The 21093-nt window shown below is 41.6% G+C and overlaps 1 protein-coding gene across 2 annotated transcripts in view; it reads left to right on the forward strand.

Moving 5' to 3' along the window:
- MYOF (myoferlin) overlaps nt 1-21093 on the forward strand; it is a 123927-nt gene that overhangs the window by 39193 nt on the left and 63641 nt on the right. The window contains exons 10-23 of one of the 2 annotated variants that reach the window (XM_090058807.1): nt 469-499; nt 962-1077; nt 3401-3527; nt 4556-4659; nt 5596-5664; nt 5764-5807; nt 6846-6928; nt 11669-11704; nt 13245-13369; nt 15173-15289; nt 15801-15978; nt 16782-16906; nt 17286-17392; nt 18809-19001. In XM_090058807.1, the coding sequence (XP_089914933.1) occupies nt 469-499; nt 962-1077; nt 3401-3527; nt 4556-4659; nt 5596-5664; nt 5764-5807; nt 6846-6928; nt 11669-11704; nt 13245-13369; nt 15173-15289; nt 15801-15978; nt 16782-16906; nt 17286-17392; nt 18809-19001 (1455 nt within the window). The remainder of the gene's footprint in view (nt 1-468; nt 500-961; nt 1078-3400; nt 3528-4555; nt 4660-5595; nt 5665-5763; nt 5808-6845; nt 6929-11668; nt 11705-13244; nt 13370-15172; nt 15290-15800; nt 15979-16781; nt 16907-17285; nt 17393-18808; nt 19002-21093) is intronic. The other variant, XM_090058808.1, reaches the window with a different exon arrangement.

The following is a 21093-nucleotide window of genomic DNA, read 5'->3' on the forward strand; positions in this document are numbered from 1 at the left end:
TCAGCTCTCACTGCTCATTTTCCACCCACTTTCAAGGATGTCACTCAGCATATTTTGCAAATCAGTCCCCTTGCCATCTTTTGAGGAAGATATAGAGCTGGCGTGGTTCCCCTGCCAATGGAAAGACAAAGGATCTGAGGAAAGGGGAAGGGGATAGCCAGTACCCTTATTTAGCTGTGCATGTTCTCTTCTCTTCTCTTTTCCATGACTGTTGCATTTCCTACCACCCACTCAAAATCCTGTATTGTTAAATGGAAGGTGTTGTTTCTGTTCCCTTACTAATGGTCACAGGAGTATGTCATACAGTGTTTCTATTTCTTTGCCATAGAAACAATATGGTAACACTCCAGAAAAACAGAGAGAAATTAGGCCTTACTCTGCAAATCTGCAAATGAAAAAAAAAAAGAATATTTCTAGTGACTGTATTTTGCTGCTTTTTAGGAGATAATATTGTAATCTTTATTTCAGATTGACATTGGCTATGTTTATGATGAGCCTGGTAAGTAAATGACCTCAGAGCCTGAATTCACACTCTTTCCTAATTGAAGACTAATTAAAAGGGCTGTGACTTTCACTGGGTTTCATTGAGACAGATGGGTCAGATAGATCTTAATCAAAAAAGGCACCAAAATTTAACTCATCTCAGTGGTCCTCAAACAAGTGCAGCACAGGTAGATTACATTATTTCCAAAAGAATTTTAATTCTACTGTAATTCATTCATAGAATTAGAATGTGAAAAAAGTGGGAGCAAATAATACCCCTGAATTATGTCACCTAGCTTTTTAACACGGTTGCATTTCTTGTTTAGGGTAAAAATACTGAAATATTTCTAAATCAGGAAGAATTTTTTTTTAAAAATATGCAATTATTGTAAATGTTCTGCTTTGGGATAGTTGACCTTGCTTATACTCCTTGTATTTCTGTTTTGTGTGTAAGATAAGCTATTTTCCTTCATTTTAGGCCATGCAGTGATAAGGAAATGGCTTCTACTGAGTGATCCTGAAGATGCAAACTCAGGAGCTAAGGGGTATATGAAAGTCAGCATGTTCGTCCTGGGAGCAGGAGATGAGCCACCAGTATGTTTAATTTGTAGACTCCCCCCTCCCCCCAATTTATCCAGACCCCCTTTTCATATACATGGTATATTTTATACTGGTTAATTCATGCCAGGTAGAATCAAGCCCAAGATTCAATGCCAGAATAAAACACCAACATTTTCAAAGTGGCAAGTGATTTGGGGTATCTAATTTAAGACGCATTAGATGAGTGAGATTTCTAAAAAGGTACTGAGCATCTGCTCTTCGAAAATCTAGTCCCTTTGAGGAGTGGTAGATTAGTCATCAAAGAGCTGAGGCACCTAAAGTTATTAGTTATTTTAGAAAATGTGGTCCTTACCTACTTAATACATAGTTGTAGCTTGAAAGCACTAAATATATTTTCATAGGTTTCATAGATTTCATAGACATCAGGGCTGGAAGGGACCTCGGGAGATCATCGAGTCCAGCCCCCTGCCTGAGGGGCAGGAAGTCAGCTGGGGTCATAGGATCCCAGCAAGATAAGCATCCAGATTTCTCTTGAAGGCGTTCAACGTAAGTGCTTGAACCACCTCTGATGGCAGGCTATTCCAGACCTTGAGGGCTCGGACAGTAAAGAAATTCTTCCTTATGTCCAGCCTGAAACGGTCTTGCAGTAGTTTATAACTGTTCGACCTCATCATCCTTGGGGCGCTCTGGTGAACAAACGCTCCCCCAGATCCTGATGGTCACCCCTGATAAACTTATAGATGGCCATCAGATCACCCCTGAGCCTGCGCTTTTCTAGGCTAAAGAGCCCCATAGCTCTCAGCCTGTCATCGTAAGTCTGTTTTCCTGACCTCTGATCATGTGTGTGGCTCTTCTCTGGACTCTTTCAAGCTTCTAGAACTACATCCTTTTTGAATTGTGGAGCCCAAAACTGGATGCAGTACTACAGCTGTGGCCTCACCACAGCCGAGTACTATGGGAGAATGACATCCTGGGATTTGCTTGAGAAGCCAGCATTTTGCTTGCTTTACTAGCTGCAGTGTCACGTTGAAGGTCATGTTCATCTTGTGGTCAGTCATGACCCCCAAGTCCATTTCATCCATAGTGCTGGCCAGCGTAGCACTGCTGAGCCTATAGGGATGCTGCAGGTTTTTCTTCCTAAGGTGAAGAACCTTGCATTTTGTGGTGTTAAACACCATTAGGTTCTCATCCACCCATTTCCTGATCCTGTCAAGGTCAGCCTGTATCGCCCTCCTGTCCTGAGGTATGGATGCTTTACCCCAGGGTTTGCTGTCATTGGCAAACTTGGCCAGTCCGCCTCTGACTCCAATGTCCACATCATTAATGAAGATGTTGAGCAATATAGGTCCAAGGACAGAGCCTTGGGGAACCCCAGTGGTCACAGGGCACCATGACAATTGACTTCCCTCAACCACCACCATGTGGGTCCGACCATGGAGTCAATTTCCCAGCCAGTGGATCATGTTGGACCCAAGGCTGCAGTTGGCCAGTTTTGCCAAGAGGTGATCATGGGATACCAGATCGAAGGCTTTTTTGAAGTCAAGATATATGACATCAATCTCCTCTCCCTTGTCCAGGTGATAGGTCACCTGGTCATAAAAGGAAATGAGATTGGTCAAGCAGACCTACCCGCAACAAACCCATGCTGGCTATCTCTCAGGATGTTGCCATCAGCCAGTCTGTTAAGAATGGCCTCTTTAATAATCTTTTCTAAGACCTTCCCCAGGATAGAGGTCAGGCTGATGGGCCTGTAGTGTGCCGGATCCACTTTTCTCCCTTTCTTGAAGAAAGGTACCACACTGGCCTTCTTCTAATCTTCAGGCACTTGACCAGAGTGCCAGGAGTTCTCAAAGATCCACAATGATGCCAGCCAGCTGCTTGAGTACCCTGGGGTGCAGATTGTCAGGGCCGGCTGACTTGACGGTGTCCAGCCTCTCAAGGTGTTCCTTCATGAGGTCAGCATTGATGGAGGGCCTGGAACCACCCTCACCCAGACCTGCCTGTCCCGTAATGGGCAGGGGCGTTCCATGGGACTGATAAAAGATCAATGCAAAGTACCCATTTAATAGGTTGGCTTTTTCCTGGGCATCAGTTGTCAGTTGTCCCATCTGGTTTAGCAGGGGTCCAATGTTGCCCTTGCTTTTCCTCCAGCTCCCCACATATCTAAAAAAGGACTTTTTATTGTCCTTGATACTTGATCTGGTCATTTTTGATAAAACTATAGTAGATTATCACAATAAGTGACATTAATGGATGCTAGTATAAATAGTTATCATAATATTATACCTTATTTTCTAGCAATCACATACCTTTCTTATGAGTAGGTTGATAATATGATCCAATATATCTCCAACAGGTGGAAAAAAGGGAACGAGATAATGAAAATGATGATGTGGAAAGTAACCTTTTACTACCAGCTGGCATTGCACTTCGATGGGTCACTTTTCTTCTTAAAATCTACAGAGCTGAGGACATTCCCCAGAGTCTGTAACTTCTTATTTCATTCTGATCATAGCAGTTGATAAGATGTAGGAATACCTGTGTTTTTAAAAACACTTCTCATATGCAAAACAAGCAGTATGGTTTGCTGCATGGTTTGAGCCAGTAATTAATTCTGTGGTTGCTTACATTGCCAATTTCAAGTCATTGTTCAGTTCAGTCAAATCTATTATGTCAAATGTATTTCAACTGTTGTCATGGCTCAGATTATCAAGTATGGCTATGATGTATTATTAATTACTCAAACTAAACAACATACTTTTCCCCCTTAACTCTTTAAGCTTACTTTACTTGTATGAGCATAGCCCATCTGTGAATGAAGCACAAGGTACCTGTGTCCCCTGATCTTTCAAGTAGAGATCCAAGATAATTCAGTTGAATCAGGTGTCTAGCTTTTTAACTATTCCTTTATTTTGATATGTCTTTTCCAGTTGTACTGTACTTTCTCCCAAAGATTGTTAAGGAAAGTCTTAATACCCACCAGATGGAAGAGATAAATCTTTGATAAAGTTATTAAAATGTCCCCAAATTTATACTACATACAAATGACACAAAATGAATACTTCTTCTCAAGAATGGAAACTGGACCTGTGCATGGTACATATAGTGTTGTGTGGAAATTGGAAATACGTTATGCATTATTGATGTTCTTTTTTATCCAGTTCTTTTGCCTACACTGCCTCCTTCTGATAGCTTGAATAACAAGCTGACACCTTCAAGATGCTGATACACAGCATAAACTCCTGATTCTCCAACTCCAGGTTACAGTACATTACAGAGCCCCTGTGATGCTCTAAGGACAAGGATTCTAGAAGTTTCTCTGATATCTTAAATCTTTCATCCAGATGTAGCAGCAAATATTTATTTTTCCTACTAAATACAATGAGCTAGATTCGGAGTCAGTCATATCCATGATAGCTCACTGATTTCAGTGGGATTGCACAGGAATTTGTGAGTTAAAGTAGTAAAGGAAAAGGTTATCACTAATCTCTGCTTTATTACTTCTCTACAGTGGATGATGCTTTTGCACAGACGGTCAAGGAAATATTTGGAGGAGAAGCAGACAAGAAAAATCTCGTAGATCCATTTGTGGAAGTTTGTTTTGCGGGAAAGAAGGTATTTGAGTTTATATTTATATTTGAAACTTTGTATTCCTGTCACATACCTGAAAAGTGTATTCATAGGGCTCAATACATTTAAAATATTTTTTACACTAAACGTGGCTGACCAACAAAAGTGATGACAATCAGTGTATGCATTCAATACTTGTAAATATGGTCAGGAATGCCTGGTGTTAAGAGTACATATGAACTATTAAATATAAGTTGGAAATTGTTGGTGATAGAAATTCAAATTATTCATGTATATAAGGCTTAACGGGACATGGAACTAAAGTATATTCACAGCACAATACTGTATAGCAAGAGTGTTCATATTTGTGCTAATATGAGTTGCAGGGTGGGCAGGCTAGTCTTGGCCCAAGCTGTCTACTCCAGGCCAGCAGAGAGGCTCTGGCGCCCCCCAGCTTCTGGCCTGAGCCACTGCAGGCATGTGGCTGCATTTCCCGAATCAAAATGAACGTCTGTTCACTTCCTTACTGGTTCAACCTATGCATTTTATATTAATCTGGGAAGACTGAATCAGTTCAACTTCAGGCTTCGTGACTGTCTGTACTTAGCCTTTGTCTGTTTCCCTTTTCTCTTGTAGCCATGTGCAGGGGCCACCATCTGTAGCTCAAGGAAATGATAAGCTTTTTTTTTTTAAAGCGGCACCTTATGGGGTGAAGTATAGTTTTGACAATGATACAAGATTTTTCACACCTGTCTTGAAGTTTTATGTGTAGAGAAAATTAGGTTTATATTTCTAAACTTAGGGCTAATATCTCAATAAAGTAAAAATACCTACATAGTCTCTAGCTATGGCAGTGAGCTCATGATGATTTATTATTTGACCGGTAGGAAGACAGTTTATTCTAAATTATGTCTAGCTAAATGCTTTTCTTGACAGAATTTTGAGCTTGAGCTGCTATATAATTTGTTTAATTTTTTGCAGGTTTGCACAAATATAGTTGAGAAAAATGCCAATCCAGAATGGAATCAAGTTGTTCATCTTCAAATCAAGGTTAGATTTCTTATTGCTTCTCTAAAAGTAAACTATCCTTCATGTTAGGAAAATAAAAAGGATAATGAATTCTTCTTTTTTCTCTACTTTCTTTCCCAGTTTCCCTCAATGTGTGAAAAAATAAGACTAACAGTGTTTGACTGGTAAGTTGTAACTTTGAATAAATATTTTAAAACATATATGAGCTGTATTACATATTCAAATAATTTATTAATGATTTCTTCTGTACTTACTGGTCTAAACCAGTGGTGCCCAACCTTTTTGCCTGGTGGACCAGGTGGACACTGCCCAGTCCATCTGTGGGCTGAATCTGGCCAATGGTCCTGATCTGGTCCCTGTGATGGGCACAGTGGGTACCATCCAGCAATGCAGACAGGTGTGTGGTGGGGGGAGGCAAGGGGGGACAGGTCATCCCCAACAAGGCCCCGCAAGAGAAAGGAGCTTGATCCAGCACCACAAGGTGTTGGAGGAGGGAAGGGGCAGGGCCCAGTCCCAACCTAGTACCACAGTTTGGAGCATGGCCCAGCCTCAATCGAGAAGCAGAGGGGGAGAAGGTGTGGACCAAAGGGGGAAGAGGATGAATGCAGGGAGTGGGGCTTGGGAATTTGGCAGGGGGAGAGAGTGGCCATATTAATTTCTACTTCCCCTTGCCGCTAAATTTCTAGAACCATGGGTTCCCCATGGGCCAGGTAATATGTCTCTGCAGGCCACGTTTGGCCTGCAGGCCAGAGATTAAGCATCCTTGGTCTAAATCAATAATGTCTATTAATAGTATGAGAATAGTATTCTTATTGTGGTCCTGACAGTACCCATTTAGGCAGTCTTTGGTGAAGAATGGAACCACCATACCCACAGAAACACAGCAGAATATTTCTGGGAGCTCTCTCTACTCACATTTTACTATACACATGTATGGGATGCAGCGTGTCCCTACCAATAGGCTCCTAGTTTTGGGACTGAAATTATCTTCAAGTCCTAAAATGTTGGGAGTGGCTCCTTATGCACTTCCCTCATACCGTAAGGGCCGGACATCATGTGGTCTTTCATTAGGAATAAAACTTGTCATAGATTCCAGTATAAGAATATATATATTACTCTCTAAATACATTCAGTCATATATAGCTTGCCTCTATTTAGGATGATGACTGTTGCATTTAAATACACTCTTGTATTTCATATAGGGATCGTCTTACCAAGAATGATGTAGTAGGAACAACGTATTTAAGGCTCTCCAAAATTGCTGCTTCCGGTGGAGAAGTTGATGGTAAGTCATTCAGCATTGCATAATTCAACAAGTTCCTCTTTTGCTTAGGAGAAGAGATAGGGTAGTGCAGTGGTGCTCAACCTTTCCAGTGCACATGCAAGATGAGTGGGGCACAGCCAGGCTGTGAACCAGGTTTGGGGCCATGCACTGGGTTTGATTCAGCATGCCAGGTCCAGCTGCAGATCAGCCCCAGATGCTGGCCCAATCCAGCATGCAGGGCCATGTCACCCTGCCCATAGGGCTCCTCTTGTGTCCAAAAATTTAGCAATAGGGGAGTGCTGGCAGCATTAATTGCTGTGATGCTTCCAGAGCCATGGTAATTGACACTGCCACTGCTCTCCTGCCACTGAATTTCGAGATCTTGTTCTGCAGGCTACACTTTGAGCACTGCAGAGGTAGTATATTAGGGAAGTTTGCTTTCCTGAAGTTCTTATGCTCTCATAGTTCTACAGCTAAAAGAAGACGGTTTCCAGGACTTATAAATGGATCCTTATCAGAATACTACCTTTACTTAAAAAAAATCTGATAGTAATGAAATATGAATATCTAATTCATATTTAAGAAAATGTTTGTTTGAGTCTTCTGGTGCGTACAGAAAACTGTTGAATATTTTGAACGCTATACACTTGTCAGTACTCTAGCACTGACAATAATCTCTAGTACAGTAGGGTATATTTAGTGAATTCAGTCAATTTTAAACCAATCTGAACTTCAGCATTTCAGAATTACAGTAGTATGGCTTAGCAAATGTGACCTCCTTCCACTGCTTTGTGGACGGGTCTAAATTCTAGTTTGTAGAAAGAATGTAAAGACCAGAGAGGGCAAGTCAGTTATCCTGATGAGACTACCTTTAAGATATCAATTGTGATGCAGTCAGTCACTTGTCTCCTAGGAACTAGTCTGAAACCATCAATCCATTTCATATGTACCAACAGTTGTCAAATGGTTATGATTCCTGGTCAGTGCTCAAATCAGTGATCTACTAGTAAAAGGCTCTGTATCTCATTGCTGGGACCTTTAGATACCTTAAATTATAGATTTTTTTGATAGCTTGCAATGAAGCTATTTTAAATTAAACTAATCAATGATATGATTGGAGACTATTAGGTAGTAGTTTTTCATTTAGTTTGTCTTCTGTTTATTGGGAAAAATGAAAAGCTGAAATCATGCTTACTGCAAGAAAATAGATTTGGTGGTACTGAGGTTTCTTGCTCATAAAATATTTTTTCTATTGGACTTTGCATGGTCTATTATCTTACTGAATTATTACAAGGAATATGTAGTCACAAAACTTTGCTCTTTACAATATTATGAGAATTAGTCTTCCTATTAACATTCAGTGACACGTTAGACTCAAGACATCCCTCAGAAAATAGCAACCCTTAGGTCTCATTCATTTCTTGGCTATGGAAAAATAATAGAATATTTTTTTCTGCTGCAGAGAATTTGGAATGACCAGAATAGATGAGAATATGCTAATATTGCTTAGCATTATACAACAACCTTATAAGGATCTTGCAGATCTGAAAATCACTGATTTAGGGAAACAGAAAATTGAAAATTCCTGCTTGTTTCTCTTGCATTATTTTTAAGACTATTTCTGTGGAGTTATATTTATGCTCATTATTTATAAGTACTTAGTAATTTATTATACTAATAATAGGTTTATTTTGTAAACATAACATTAATCTGCTGCATACACCCTAATAACCTGTTATGTTATGTAATATCATGTTCTTCATCTAGCACAGGGTGGGCAAAATATAGCCCATGGGCCAGATCCAGCCCACCAAGGGATTCTGTTTCCCTTGGCCCCTCCCAGGCCATGTACAGAGGGCAGCTCAAGCTGTGGCATGTGAGGCTGGTCCTGCTGCCTTCGGGCGCATGGTGGCCAGACTCCCCTTCCTAGTGGATCCACCGCTGCTGCTAGTGTCTGTGCCACTGCCGACTGTGGCCCTACTACCTGGGCACACTGGCTCATCCGCCCCAAACCCACTAACAGGGGTGCTGGATAGAGCGGGGAGGTGGGCAGGCGAGCTCTCCATGAAGACCAGCCTAGGACCCCCATAGACAGTACGTATTCAGCCAGGTGGATGGAATGAGGTCACTGGCAGGTACCCTGCCCCTGCCCCTGCCCCTCACTCCCCCCACAACAGTGCCCCAGCCCTACTGGTGCTCCTCATTCCCCCCACAGCTTCCCCCCATCCCTGTTCATGCCTCTCACTCCTCCCCCCACAGCCTTACTAGTGCCCCTTACCCCCCCCCACTCACATCCCCTGCTCTCCTAGCCCTGATGGAGGGGTCTCCAGCTGGCAAGGCTATGGACCCCCTGCTCAGGAGGTTTGGCTCCCCACCACTGCGTGCACTCCTGGAGGCAGTGGGGAACCTGCACCCCCAGATCTGTGTGTGGGACAGGCTGCAGGATTGAACTTTCACCCAGCTTCTCTCCCATGGGGCCTCTGCAGCCCTACAGGTGTGACCTGGTGCAGCTGGGAACAGTGGACCCACACAGGGAATCTCCTTGCCCTCCACTGCCCTGGTGAAGCCTCTCCTGCACCTGTCACTGCTTTGAGGGGCACAGCCCTGCACCACTTCCCTCAGTGCAACCCCGCATGCAGGAGGCCAGTCACCAGGGCAGTGTGTGGTGAGTACCAGTGAGATCCCTGCATGGCTCCTCTGTCCCCAGTTGAGCCATGTCATGGAGGAGGGAAGCAGGGCAGAAGGGAACGTCACTGAGTAGCCGTGAACACACTGTTCCCTGCTGCCCCGCTTCCCTCCCTCATCCCCATCATGGTTGGGAACAGAGGAGCCATGAGGGGATCTTACCACTACTCACCCCACTCTGCCTCAGTGATGCACAGGGCTGCACTGAGGGAAGCAGCATGGGGATGCACAAAGCAGCTGCAGGCGCACAAGGCACATCACCAGGGCAGCATGGGGGTAGAGATCCCTGCATGGCCCTGCTGTTTCCAGCTGCACCAGGTCATACCTGCAGGGTTGTAGAGGCTCCATGGGAGGGAAGCAGGGTGGGACCTAGAGCCCACAGCCTGCCCCATGCACAGATATGGGGGTGTGGGTCCCCTCTGCCCCCTGAGAGTGAAAGACATCGAGTGCCCAGCCGACTGCATGTGTACCACGAGCAGCACTGTTGGCCCAATCAGGCTCAGAGCCTCCATGTGCAGCTTTCCTTAAAGGCTGATAGTACCGCTCTGGTTCCATGTGCTACCAGGCAGCCACTTCACATCTTCCCCTGACACCTCCTCACCCCCTGGGCCCCCAGCCAGCTCCCTGCAGGAGTGCCTGCCCGGCCAGCAGCATGTGGAACCACAGCTGCACCATCAGTGCTTAACAGAAGCCACAAACTGAGGCGCCAAGCCCATTCTGGCTGATAGCGCTGCTCACGGTCTGGGTGCTGCCGGCCGGGCGGACACTCCATGTTTTTCACCAATATCTCCCTGTTCCTTCAGCCGCCAGCCAGCTCCCCGCAGCCAGCGTCCCCCCTGCAGCCAGCTAAGGCCCCAGATATCTCACCCCTCAGCCAGCCTCTCCTCCAACCTTGCCTTGCAAACCCCCAGCCCCCTGCAAGCCCCACTTTTCTAACCTCACAGGTTCCAGAAGGAAAGTGAGCCTTAGATAAGCCTTTCTGCAACCTATAAGGTTAGGTAAGTGAGCTTGAAGTAAGCCTTGGGAGGACTAAAAGCCTCAGGCCCCACCCTTCCCCCTCTGGGCAGGGTTAGGGGTTTCCTACCCTTTTTCCTGACCTCTTGCAGGCTGGAACTCTGCCAGCTTGCAAAGCTCTGATAAAAACTGGAAATCCATGTCCTAATTCTAAAAAAACTTGCAAATATATTTAACTTTATGCATCTGGATATTCCTATTGTTTTAAAGAACTACACATGTGAATTAAGTTAATAAATAAATCTTTCTGGATCATGGCCCTCTGTTTTTGAAAAGATATTTAAATTCTTCAGTTTATCTCATTTGAACTCTGAGTACTTAGTTACTGAGAGTTTCTTGCTTACATTTCTATCTCTACTGACATTCTGATATTAGAATAGCAATTTTTAATGTGAGGTACCAGTTTTCTCCTTCTTGAGGCCAATGGAAAAGATTCTGTTGTGTGTGAGGGTACAGGAAAGAACTAATTCAGGCATTTAATAAATGAAAATATTCTAATATATCCTAATTTGTACCATGGTTATTCCCTTTTGTGCTTTTAAAATCTTAAATTTTAAAACAGAAAACAAGTCGATACAAAATCTTATACCTGGAGGCCATACAAAGAAGTTAAAATTCAGACACCAAATAACGTCCTATGTTTGGGAGCATATCTACACAACACAATTTATCTATATCTACACAACACAATTTATCTCTGAAAGAACAAATTTAGGGAACATTAGCAGCACAGCAGCTTAATTAGTTATCCTGTCTAATTGCCCTGATGAGATGTAGGGTATATTAGTACAGGCAGAACTTTATTATACAGCTTCTGATATCTGAGCTAGCTGTCCTATCCTATTCATAGCTGTGTAAACACCCTATTGACCTTAGAAATGTTTTTTGTGCCTACAATCCATAAAACTAGAGAAGTGCCTCAACATTTTAGTGAGGAAGCCAAATTCCAGGCCACTTCTGTATCATTTCAGGTTCCATTTAGTTTTAAAGGAGACTGTTTCTGATACTTGTATAAGCTCTATAATTTCTTGCCATTTAACCTCTTCTCTTTTCATAATATAGAGTTTTCATCGGGAGCTGGGTCTTCATCATATGAAGGTTTATATCTTGATCTGCTGTTTGATTTTGCTTTCCAGTGCCCAAACTGAGTAATATTATCTCAAAACAAAATTAAGCTTAAGTTGAAAAACATTTTGAAAGTTGTCTTACAAATATGCTTGTTGAACATTAAATATGATTTACTATTTAAAACTGTTTTGGCACTGGAACTGGCTTGGAAATACTTCTGGATGGTTGATGCTGGGGGGCTGCATTTTAGCACTGAGCATGTAATTGTTTCAATTATTAAGTGCTCTGACAAATGATTTGCAATTTTTCAGCTAACAATGAAATTCAGAATTGTGCATGCTGCTGCATAGCTCCTTGCAAATAAATAACTGCTGAAAATATTTAGCGACTTACCTTAAGCTTAACTGGTGGATAAATACATCTGAACTTGACTTAACTATGCACAAATTAATCTTTGCTTTATGATCTGGAGTTCTTTTTGAAAATTGCCTTAATAGAAATAGGTGCATTGTAAGTTCCAATACACAGCTGGACTGCAGCTGCTTGTTGACAATTTTATCTACCCAAAAGCTTTGTTTTCTTAGAAGCACAGACTTTTCCATCAAAATCAGAGCATTCCCGAGACAAGCTAACTGTCCCCCGCCCCTCCCCTCCCCCAGTGTCTGGCTGTTTACCCTCTCCAACCAATCATAAGACACCTGTGAAGCAGTGCTGGCCAGTTCCAGTCCCTTCAGTGATATCGGTCCCTTTGTATTTTCTTAACTTTCTTCCCAACAGACTTTCTGACAACAGAAGCCAGGGCAGAAACTAGAATGATTCAAGTCCTATCTCTTAATTTCAAGTAAGACCAGCCCCTAAAAGTAAGATACAGTAAGACATTCACATGCAATTTCATTGACCCTCTAGTCTTATTATATCTTGCTCAGTAGTCAAGGCTGCACTAGTGAAGGGCTTGAAGGATTTAGCTCATTATTAAATCTAATGGTGGATCCATTATTTATGTGACACACATATTGTTTATAGGCTACTTAATGATAAATAGTTTTACAGAATGTATTAGTCTTTCTAATAACAGGCATGAACTGTTAGCACACTACAATCATATTTTGTGATACTGAAAAGTAACTTTCCTACTACTGTGCATATTGATTATATTTGTTTGGATTAACAATCCTTTGAATGGTTAAATGAGTGCCAGTAGTGCCTAATGTTCAATTTCATTTAAAATGTTTTACATTGAAATTTTTACACTCTGTTTTAAAATTGCACTTGCCTTTCACTTAACAGAATTGTTAAACTAGAATAAGAACAGGCTATTCTGTGAGTTTTGTACAGCATAAAACCAGTATCTAACAAAAACCTTAAGCCTAGTAAGACACCAGGGATGGGGCATCCATTGGTATAACTATTTTTTAATTAATTGTGACAAGCCCATGGAAAAAAAAGTGTTCTTACTTTACTAATAACTAACACGTAACATTTATTTCCCTGCCTTTGCATCTAATATTCAGGGGACACATATGTCTGAAAGATGGTTTGCTAATTTCTAATAATGATGTTTGCCTACTAGTAAGTACAGGTGAAACAGAAGTGGGCTTTTTACCAACATTTGGGCCCTGTTACCTAAACCTGTATGGAAGCCCAAGAGAATATACAGGATTTCTGGACCCGTATGATGAACTAAACTCTGGAAAGGTTAGTTTCCTTTTTGTAACACAAACAGTCAAAAACATCTGTTGTCACCAATAAATGCATGTATGAATTTGTTTTATTAATTACTTTGTGTTAAACTTAAGAAAAAGAGTTCATATTTGTATCTTGTAAAATAACTGATATATTTATGCTTAGGCCAACAATTCTTAATAGAATCAAGCAGGCAGGTTATTTTCATTTGCAAAAGCTTCATTATTATATATACTCTTAAAAGAATATTTGAGATCATAGCGATTTAGGCCCTTTGGGCTCCCCCTTCATAGCAATAAATTTGTGGTATTATATGGAACCTCTTCTCCCTGTCCTATAATAGACTTATCACTGATATCTATATGGCCGTTCTCCATAGCTGAGTCCCATCCACATCTACAGTATTGCAGTAATAAGAGAACACTGATTCTACCACTGTTATTTTAAGCTGTGACCCTTTCCATATTGGAACATCCGCATAAAGAGACATGGAGCAGTGGCTGAGGCAGTGATTACCTCCCAGTCTTCCAGTGGGAGCACTGGTATTACGGCAAAGAAGAGAAGAGAGATGTTTTTGGAGAGGAGGCATAGAGCCCCCATGAAAATGTCCCATCCTCCCTCAAATGCCCCAAGATCCTTGAAACTTTCCCATAGATTTTGGTGCCTCTCCAGATTTGGATGGCTGAGACCACTGCCCATTCAGTGACCCCCATCTCCAGAAAGTTTGCTTTGAAGGATTAATCATAATTAATAAATATCCCAGAGAAGGGATGTAAAAAAGTAGAAACTATGTTCCTAAGTTTTCATGAAAGAGAGGGCTGAGACAATATGATTTCACTTTGTCATCCTGCCTCCTACCCATACAACTCACAAACAGAATTTATGCACACCTGGGATTTTGGAATTGCATTTGTGGGGTGGCATCCCATGTCAAACTGATAGTATGTCCTTGTTAAGACAGAATACTACTACCTACCATCAAACACACTCAAGGAAGGTGGTGGGCCAGGGGCAATGTTAGCAATGGCAGGACAAGACTTCAGGGAACAATGCTAGCTGAGAGGTCCTTGGCAGAGTGTGAGTTTCTTGCAGATTCTCCAACTATTCTGTATGCTCCAAGGTCTGTGAGATTTCCTTATGGATCTCAAAATATCTTCCTCCACAAGTTCCTGCCCTGAAGAGCTTTCAGTACAATTGCTAAAGGTCTGCAGTTGTCCAAGACAGATGCCAATATCAAAAAGGCTAGAAGGCAACTGATTAGGTGACTCATTTAAGATTAAGATACAACTTTAGAACGAGAAATGAAATGTGGCGAGGCTGAAAGATATAGTTTATAGGAATTTCTCCTGAAAATGCAGTCTCTAGAGATAATAGTTCTTGATTGGTGCTTGTAACATTTATATCTCGGTGTCAGCTATTTTTTCAGCTTAAGAGAAAGTAGTTTCCTATGGTAATCTTCAAATTCAGTCTGTATTATAGGTTCTTATTATGTAAGATTTGTTTAATGACAGCAATATTGTTGGCACTGTCCAGCATACATGCTAAAACAGATAGCAACACTGCATTTCTGATTTTTCTTATGTCCCAATATATTTTCTCTTTGTTTCTAATTATTATTGAAGCACATAATTGTTTGAATCTGTAAATTATTTTACCTTATACCAGGTGAAATTCTGATCCCCCTAAAATCAATGGGAGGTTTAAGATGATTTCAGCAGAAGCAAGCTTTTACCATCATGTTTGTAGGACAAAGAAGAAGCTTGCTTCTTTAACAGTTATATATAAAACTGTACTGAATGTGTAATTCTCTTTCAGGGGGAAGGAGTGGCTTACAGAGGCAGAATCCTGGTTGAATTATCTACAGTACTTGAAAGCAACCCTGTTAATAAAAAAATAGAGGTGTTACCCAGTGATGACATACTGGTTGTTGAGGTAATTCATAGTTCATTTGGCAACATAAAGAGGTGTGATAGGCTCGGGGGCGGGGGGGGTGTATTTTAGAGAACTGCAAGATTTACAAAATTGCAGTAATTGAATCCTTTAATCAGGGAAATTATTTATCCTGATTTGTTCAAGTTACTAAGACTGTTGGGGAAAATATTATAGACTTTATGGCTGCTAAAATTACTTGTCACATGTCTACAGTCTAGACATTTTAATTTGAGGAATATTTGTAATTCTGCATATTTTGTTATGTAGTACTGTTTCTGTATTCGTCTGTATTTCTCTGTGTGTAATATATGTAATCTGTGTTTGTATGAGTTTCAAAGAAATTTATACATGCATTAAGGTATATGCTGTTTGCATTTAGATATTGCAGTTTTTTTCCAAGTCTCTCACTATGGACAGTCTATGTAAAGTCTCTTTACTAAGTCTCTATTACTATGTACATACACTATGTACATATAATTAACTAAACAAAAATCTTCTTGTTATGCCTTAGAAATATCAGCGTAGACGAAAGTATAGTCTGGCTGCTGTATTTCATTCTGCCACCATGCTGCAAGATACTGGTGAGCCTATCCAGTTTGAAGTTAGCATCGGTAATTATGGCAACAAGTTTGATACCACATGTAAGCCTCTAGCATCAACAACTCAGTACAGTCGTGCAGTATTTGATGGTAAGCACACTACCACAATATGGCTCTAAAGATATAGAGTTCTTTGGTGGGTTGTGGGGAGGGGATATGTTTATTCTGTAATTCGTTTGTTGAAATAGTACTGAAAACATGAATTGATATTTGCTCTTTGTAGCTTTGGCTATGTTGTGGCTAGTTACATATGACCTTAGTGGAATCTGGCTCAGGCCACTGGTGCACTCCAAAAAAGATTTCAGGGAAAAAACTGTAAAACACAAAAAAACTAGAAATGAAAGCAGAAAATGTCCTTTTAAACTTTTTCTGCCTACTTCATAATTTGTTGCTCAGCCAAGAGGTTTGACATTTTAGAAGCAGGTAGAGTAAATAGAATAGTGACAAATATGTTCCGATAATTTTATGTTAATTAAAGTTTTTCAAACTTTAAACCATTTTCATGCTTGACTACTAGACAGAGCAGTCAATTTAGCCTTCATAAAGTGATATTAAAACATTTTATTAAAAAGATGAAAACATAAAAAGTTATTCAGATGTGTAAGTTACTAGAGACAGTTTAGTACAAATGCTATTGGATTATTTATAAAGCTCTATTGTCTTTCTAAATAGTTCAAGTCAAATACTTACTACTTGACTTGAAAATTACTAAATCCTTTGGATAAACTAGGACAATATTCTGCATATGCCGCTGAATAGGTCAGCTGAAATCTGTGGAACTGTTCACAGAATTCAGTGCTACTCCATGTGAATAGGGATGGTAGTATCCAGTCCTAACTAAGTATTTTTCAAACGCTTAAATATGGTTCTGACACGTGAATCTTTTATATCAGGTAACTATTATTATTACCTGCCTTGGGCAAGCACAAAGCCAGTAGTGACACTGACTTCCTTTTGGGAGGACATAAGCCACAGATTGGACCCAGTGAACGTAATCCTAACCATGGTTGAAAGACTGGTATGTCAGTTATGACCTCTCTTTTACACTTGCCTGAATTATTTTTGTGAAGTTAAGATTTAAGGATGGGTTGGAAAGGTTGGTTTTAAGAGTGAATTATAGAATCAAATTCCATCACCCATATTTTTCTCTCCATAATGATGCAAAGTCCATGATTTTGTTAGCCACAGCCCTGCCATTTGCCCACCCTTACTGCCCCCCTTTACTGTACTGCAAGAAGGAGGAGGAAGAGGAGGAAGGTCCATCTGAATGGATTTTATTTGATTGTGCAGGAGCAAGCCAATTAAAGATGAATAAAGTTTAAACTTCTATGTCTATTGCACTTAGGGGTTTTTTAGTTTTTGTTCATGTATTGATCCTTTTCTTTTAAAACATTCAGCAATCCAACATAGCTGCCTTAAAATCTGGAATGCAGGCTAAAATTTCTGAAAACCAGTTGGCTGAAATATGGCTAAAGCTGATTGATGAACTGGTAGAAGATACAAGGTAAAAGTACTTTTATTTATCTTGGAAGTCTTAATTTTAGGGCAGTGCTTCTCAACTTTTTTTTGGACTCAAGGGACTCCTCGTTGGACTCAAACACCTCTCTATAACTTTTGTGAATCAAGTAGCCTCCAATTTCAAAAACTGATTTGCATATTACAGTGCTTACCTCTTGGAAGAGAGGCTGGGCAGTGGGGGTGGGGGATTGGCCAGGCAAGGACAAACCGGAGCCTGATCTGTGCTTATCTGTTTATCTTCTCACACCTGAGGTGGGGACAGACATTCATAAAGCCAGAGCCTGAACTGATTCAATCTTTACAGGTTAGTCTAACCTGCCTATGTTGAACCAGTTTGCAACTGTACAGACATTCCCCCTGGATTGAAAAAATGCCAGCACGCGCCTGCAGTTGCTCAGGCCAGGAGCTGGGGGGCACTAGAGTGTGCCCTTGGTTGTAGGGAAGCTGTGGGGGTGGGGGTCATGGCCAGCCTGGGCAGTAGCCTTGGCTGAACTGGCAGAGGGGGGTTTACCCTCCCTGTCCCACCAGCAGGAACCTGAGCTGGGTCTGCCGGGTGCTCGCCCCTTGTTGCTGCAGCAGTGGGGCTAGGTGCTGGCATGGTTCCTGAGGCAGAGGGGGCAAGGAGGGGGGTTATTCCCCCCTGCACCTCCAATGCCCCCAAGGGACCACAGCTGGGTCTGCCAGCCCTGAGTGCCACCACCACTGCTTGCTCCCTGCTTGGGGCAAGAGGCAGAATAAGCCTTCTGCTGGACACCAGAGGGACAGGAGAATAACCCCTCTCCCTGCCACCCACCTAAGGGGCCCTGCTGGCCAGCATCTGGCTGTGGCCTGGCCCTGCTGCAGCAGTGAAGGTGCAGGGTTATTAAAGGCAGCAGCAGCACCTGTCATGGTATCGGGGAGCATGAGCCTCTTCCCAGTAGGGGAGGCTGTGGAGCAGGCAGAGCTCCAGCAGACAGCACATGGCAGCACCAGGGCTTGAAGGAGGCCAGAGGGTTCCAACTCGATTTGGAGAGATTAGAGAGTCCTCTGATTCGATTCACATTCAGCCATTGAATCGGGCCAAATCTCTGCCGAATTGAATCAGGGACCAAAGCTTCTCACAGCACTAGTGTTCATCTGTCTTCAAGTGTTTTACTTTGTGTTTATTACAGTAAACACCTGTGCGTGGGGCTTAAACATTGTTGTGAGCACTACACCAAATAGGAAGTGTCTGCAAAATTGGATTCTGTACCCATACTCTGAATTTAGGTCAGATTGTAATTGCAATGAAATGCTTAGAGTCAGTCTAATTATTTCTTCATAGGAGTGCCTAAATATGCACCTCAAAACATTGTTTAATGCAATTAGATGTTAAAAGAGAAAGGTTTTTATCACTAATAAATGCTTTGATTCTTTCTTTCAGTAAACCATTCCCCCTCATAGAAGGTAGATCCAATGTCACAATTCTTGATACACAGATCCAAAAACTACGCCTCAGATCTCTAAAACAAATTCAAGAGGCAGCAACGAGGATGAGAAATGAAGCTACAAATGTGAAGGTCACTTTACCAGAAATTGAAGATTGGTTGGATAAATTAGTGCAGCTAAGTGAAGAGGTTGGTACTTGAAAATATATAAAATTAATTTTAAAATATTTGATTTCAGCAAAACAACCAAGACACCTGCAGCAGTTTCAATAGTTTGTAACTTCGTACAAGTCAAAAGAAAACTGTATAAAGATCAAAAGGTCTGTCAAATTGTATTTAAATATGCTTTAATTGCAATTGACTTTATCATGACTTATGTTTCAGCAAAAACAGCAGGAAAGAACCACCGACTTCTAATCTACGTAAAGGGGTGGCACAGTGCGTAATAAACCTGCCTGCAGCCATTTGGAAGACAGACAGTATTTTACTTTCCTGTCAGAATTGCAAGTAGCATAATTGATTTATGGGATGCAACTAGACCTTTGGGTCTGCAGCCATAAAGCTAGTTTAAGCTGATCTTAGTCCCAATTGTTTTAATTTTTTTTTATTCCATCGATTAACTTTTTTACCATAATAAATTCCCAGTCTCTGTGATTTGCTTATATAACATAGCAGCCATAGTAATATTCATTTTTCCCATGTCTATTTTTAAAAACCACTAGTGAAAATACGGCAGTTTGTGAGACTTGTACTTGGCGCACAGCCAGGACTTGGAACTGATGGGCTGTTAGTTTGGTTTCTGCTAAATTTCCTTGTACAATGATTCAATCTTTAAGGCCCTGATTCAGAAAAAACACTGTGCATGTGTTAGGTCTACCTGATTCAAGAAAGAAGTTAAGCATGTACTCAGATCCTATTAACTTCAGACTTTGCACAAGCCAAGAATTGCTGTAAGATGGAGCAGCACAAAAGGAGATAACAAGCCAAGCACTCTAGCTCTGTATAAGCAATTTATGATTTAATGTACACAGTATTAGGTTCTGAAGTAGCTATTATGATGCAGGAAAGAGAACTCATAGTCATTGTAGATAGTTCTCTAAAAACTGCTCAAAGTGCAGTGATGACCAAAAAGCCAATAAAGTGTTGGGCATCATTAAAAAAGGAATAGAAAACAAAAGGGAGAACATCATCATGCCATTATACAAGTCCATGGTCCACCCACATCTTGAATACAAAAATAATGTAGTAGAATTAGAAAAGGTACAGAGATGGGGAAACCAGAATGATGAAGTGCCTGAAGCAGTTGCCATATGAGGAGAGACTTAAAAGGCTAGACTCTTCAGTTTGGAAAGGAAAAGGCTGAGGGGGGATATGATAGCAGTCTATAAAATCATGAAGGGTGTGGACCAAGTGAACAGAGAATTGTTGTTCACTAAGTCTCAGAATACTAGAAATAACACCTGCTGAAATTAGTAGGTGACTAGTTTAAAACTAACAAGAGAAAGTACCTTTTAATGCAATGTTAACTTGTAGAATTCTTTGCCACAAGAGATGGTGGAGGCAGATAGCATAGCCAGGTTCAGAGTGGAACTGCATAAATTCCTGGATGATAGATCTCTTAATGGCTATTGAACAGAATGGTTGGAGATGTTTCCTCTGGTATCTTTAAACCATTAAATGGTAGATGCAAGGAAGGGTATTGAATAATGGACAGATCACTCTAGAGGTATCCAGTTCAAAGCTCTTCCTCTATAGCTTCCATTTTTGCCACTGTTGGAGACAGGATACTGAGCTAGATGATAGACAAGTGGTGCCCAGCCTTTTTGCTTGGCAAGGATGGGTAGTGCCTGGTCCATCTATAGGCCAGATCTAACCAGTGGTTCCAGTCTGCCCCATGGGATGAGCATGGCAGGCACCACCCAGCTGTGCCTAGAGGTGCAGGGGGTAGGCCAGCCCCAGTGTGTCCCTATAGGGGAAAAGAGCTAGATCAGTCCTGTAGGGGCAGAAGGGAAACAAGGCAGCATGGTCTGGCCCTAGCCCAGTCCTGCAGGGGGAGGAGGGGGCATGGCCTAGCCTTAAACCAGAAGCAGGGAGTGGGTGGGGGTGTGAAGGGGTAAGGCATGGGAAGGGGACATGTACATGGCACGTGGTTTGGAAATTTGGCATGGGGGAGTGTGGCTGTTTTAATAGCCACTTCCCTCCCACTACTAAATTTCCAGACCCATGGGGATCCCTGTGGGCCAGATAAGATGGCTCCACAGGCTTCACTTGGCCTGTGGGC

This window comes from Crocodylus siamensis, chromosome 7, assembly GCF_052110815.1.
Source record: "Crocodylus siamensis isolate JL-2025a chromosome 7, ASM5211081v1, whole genome shotgun sequence".
Lineage (NCBI taxonomy): Eukaryota > Metazoa > Chordata > Crocodylia > Crocodylidae > Crocodylus > Crocodylus siamensis.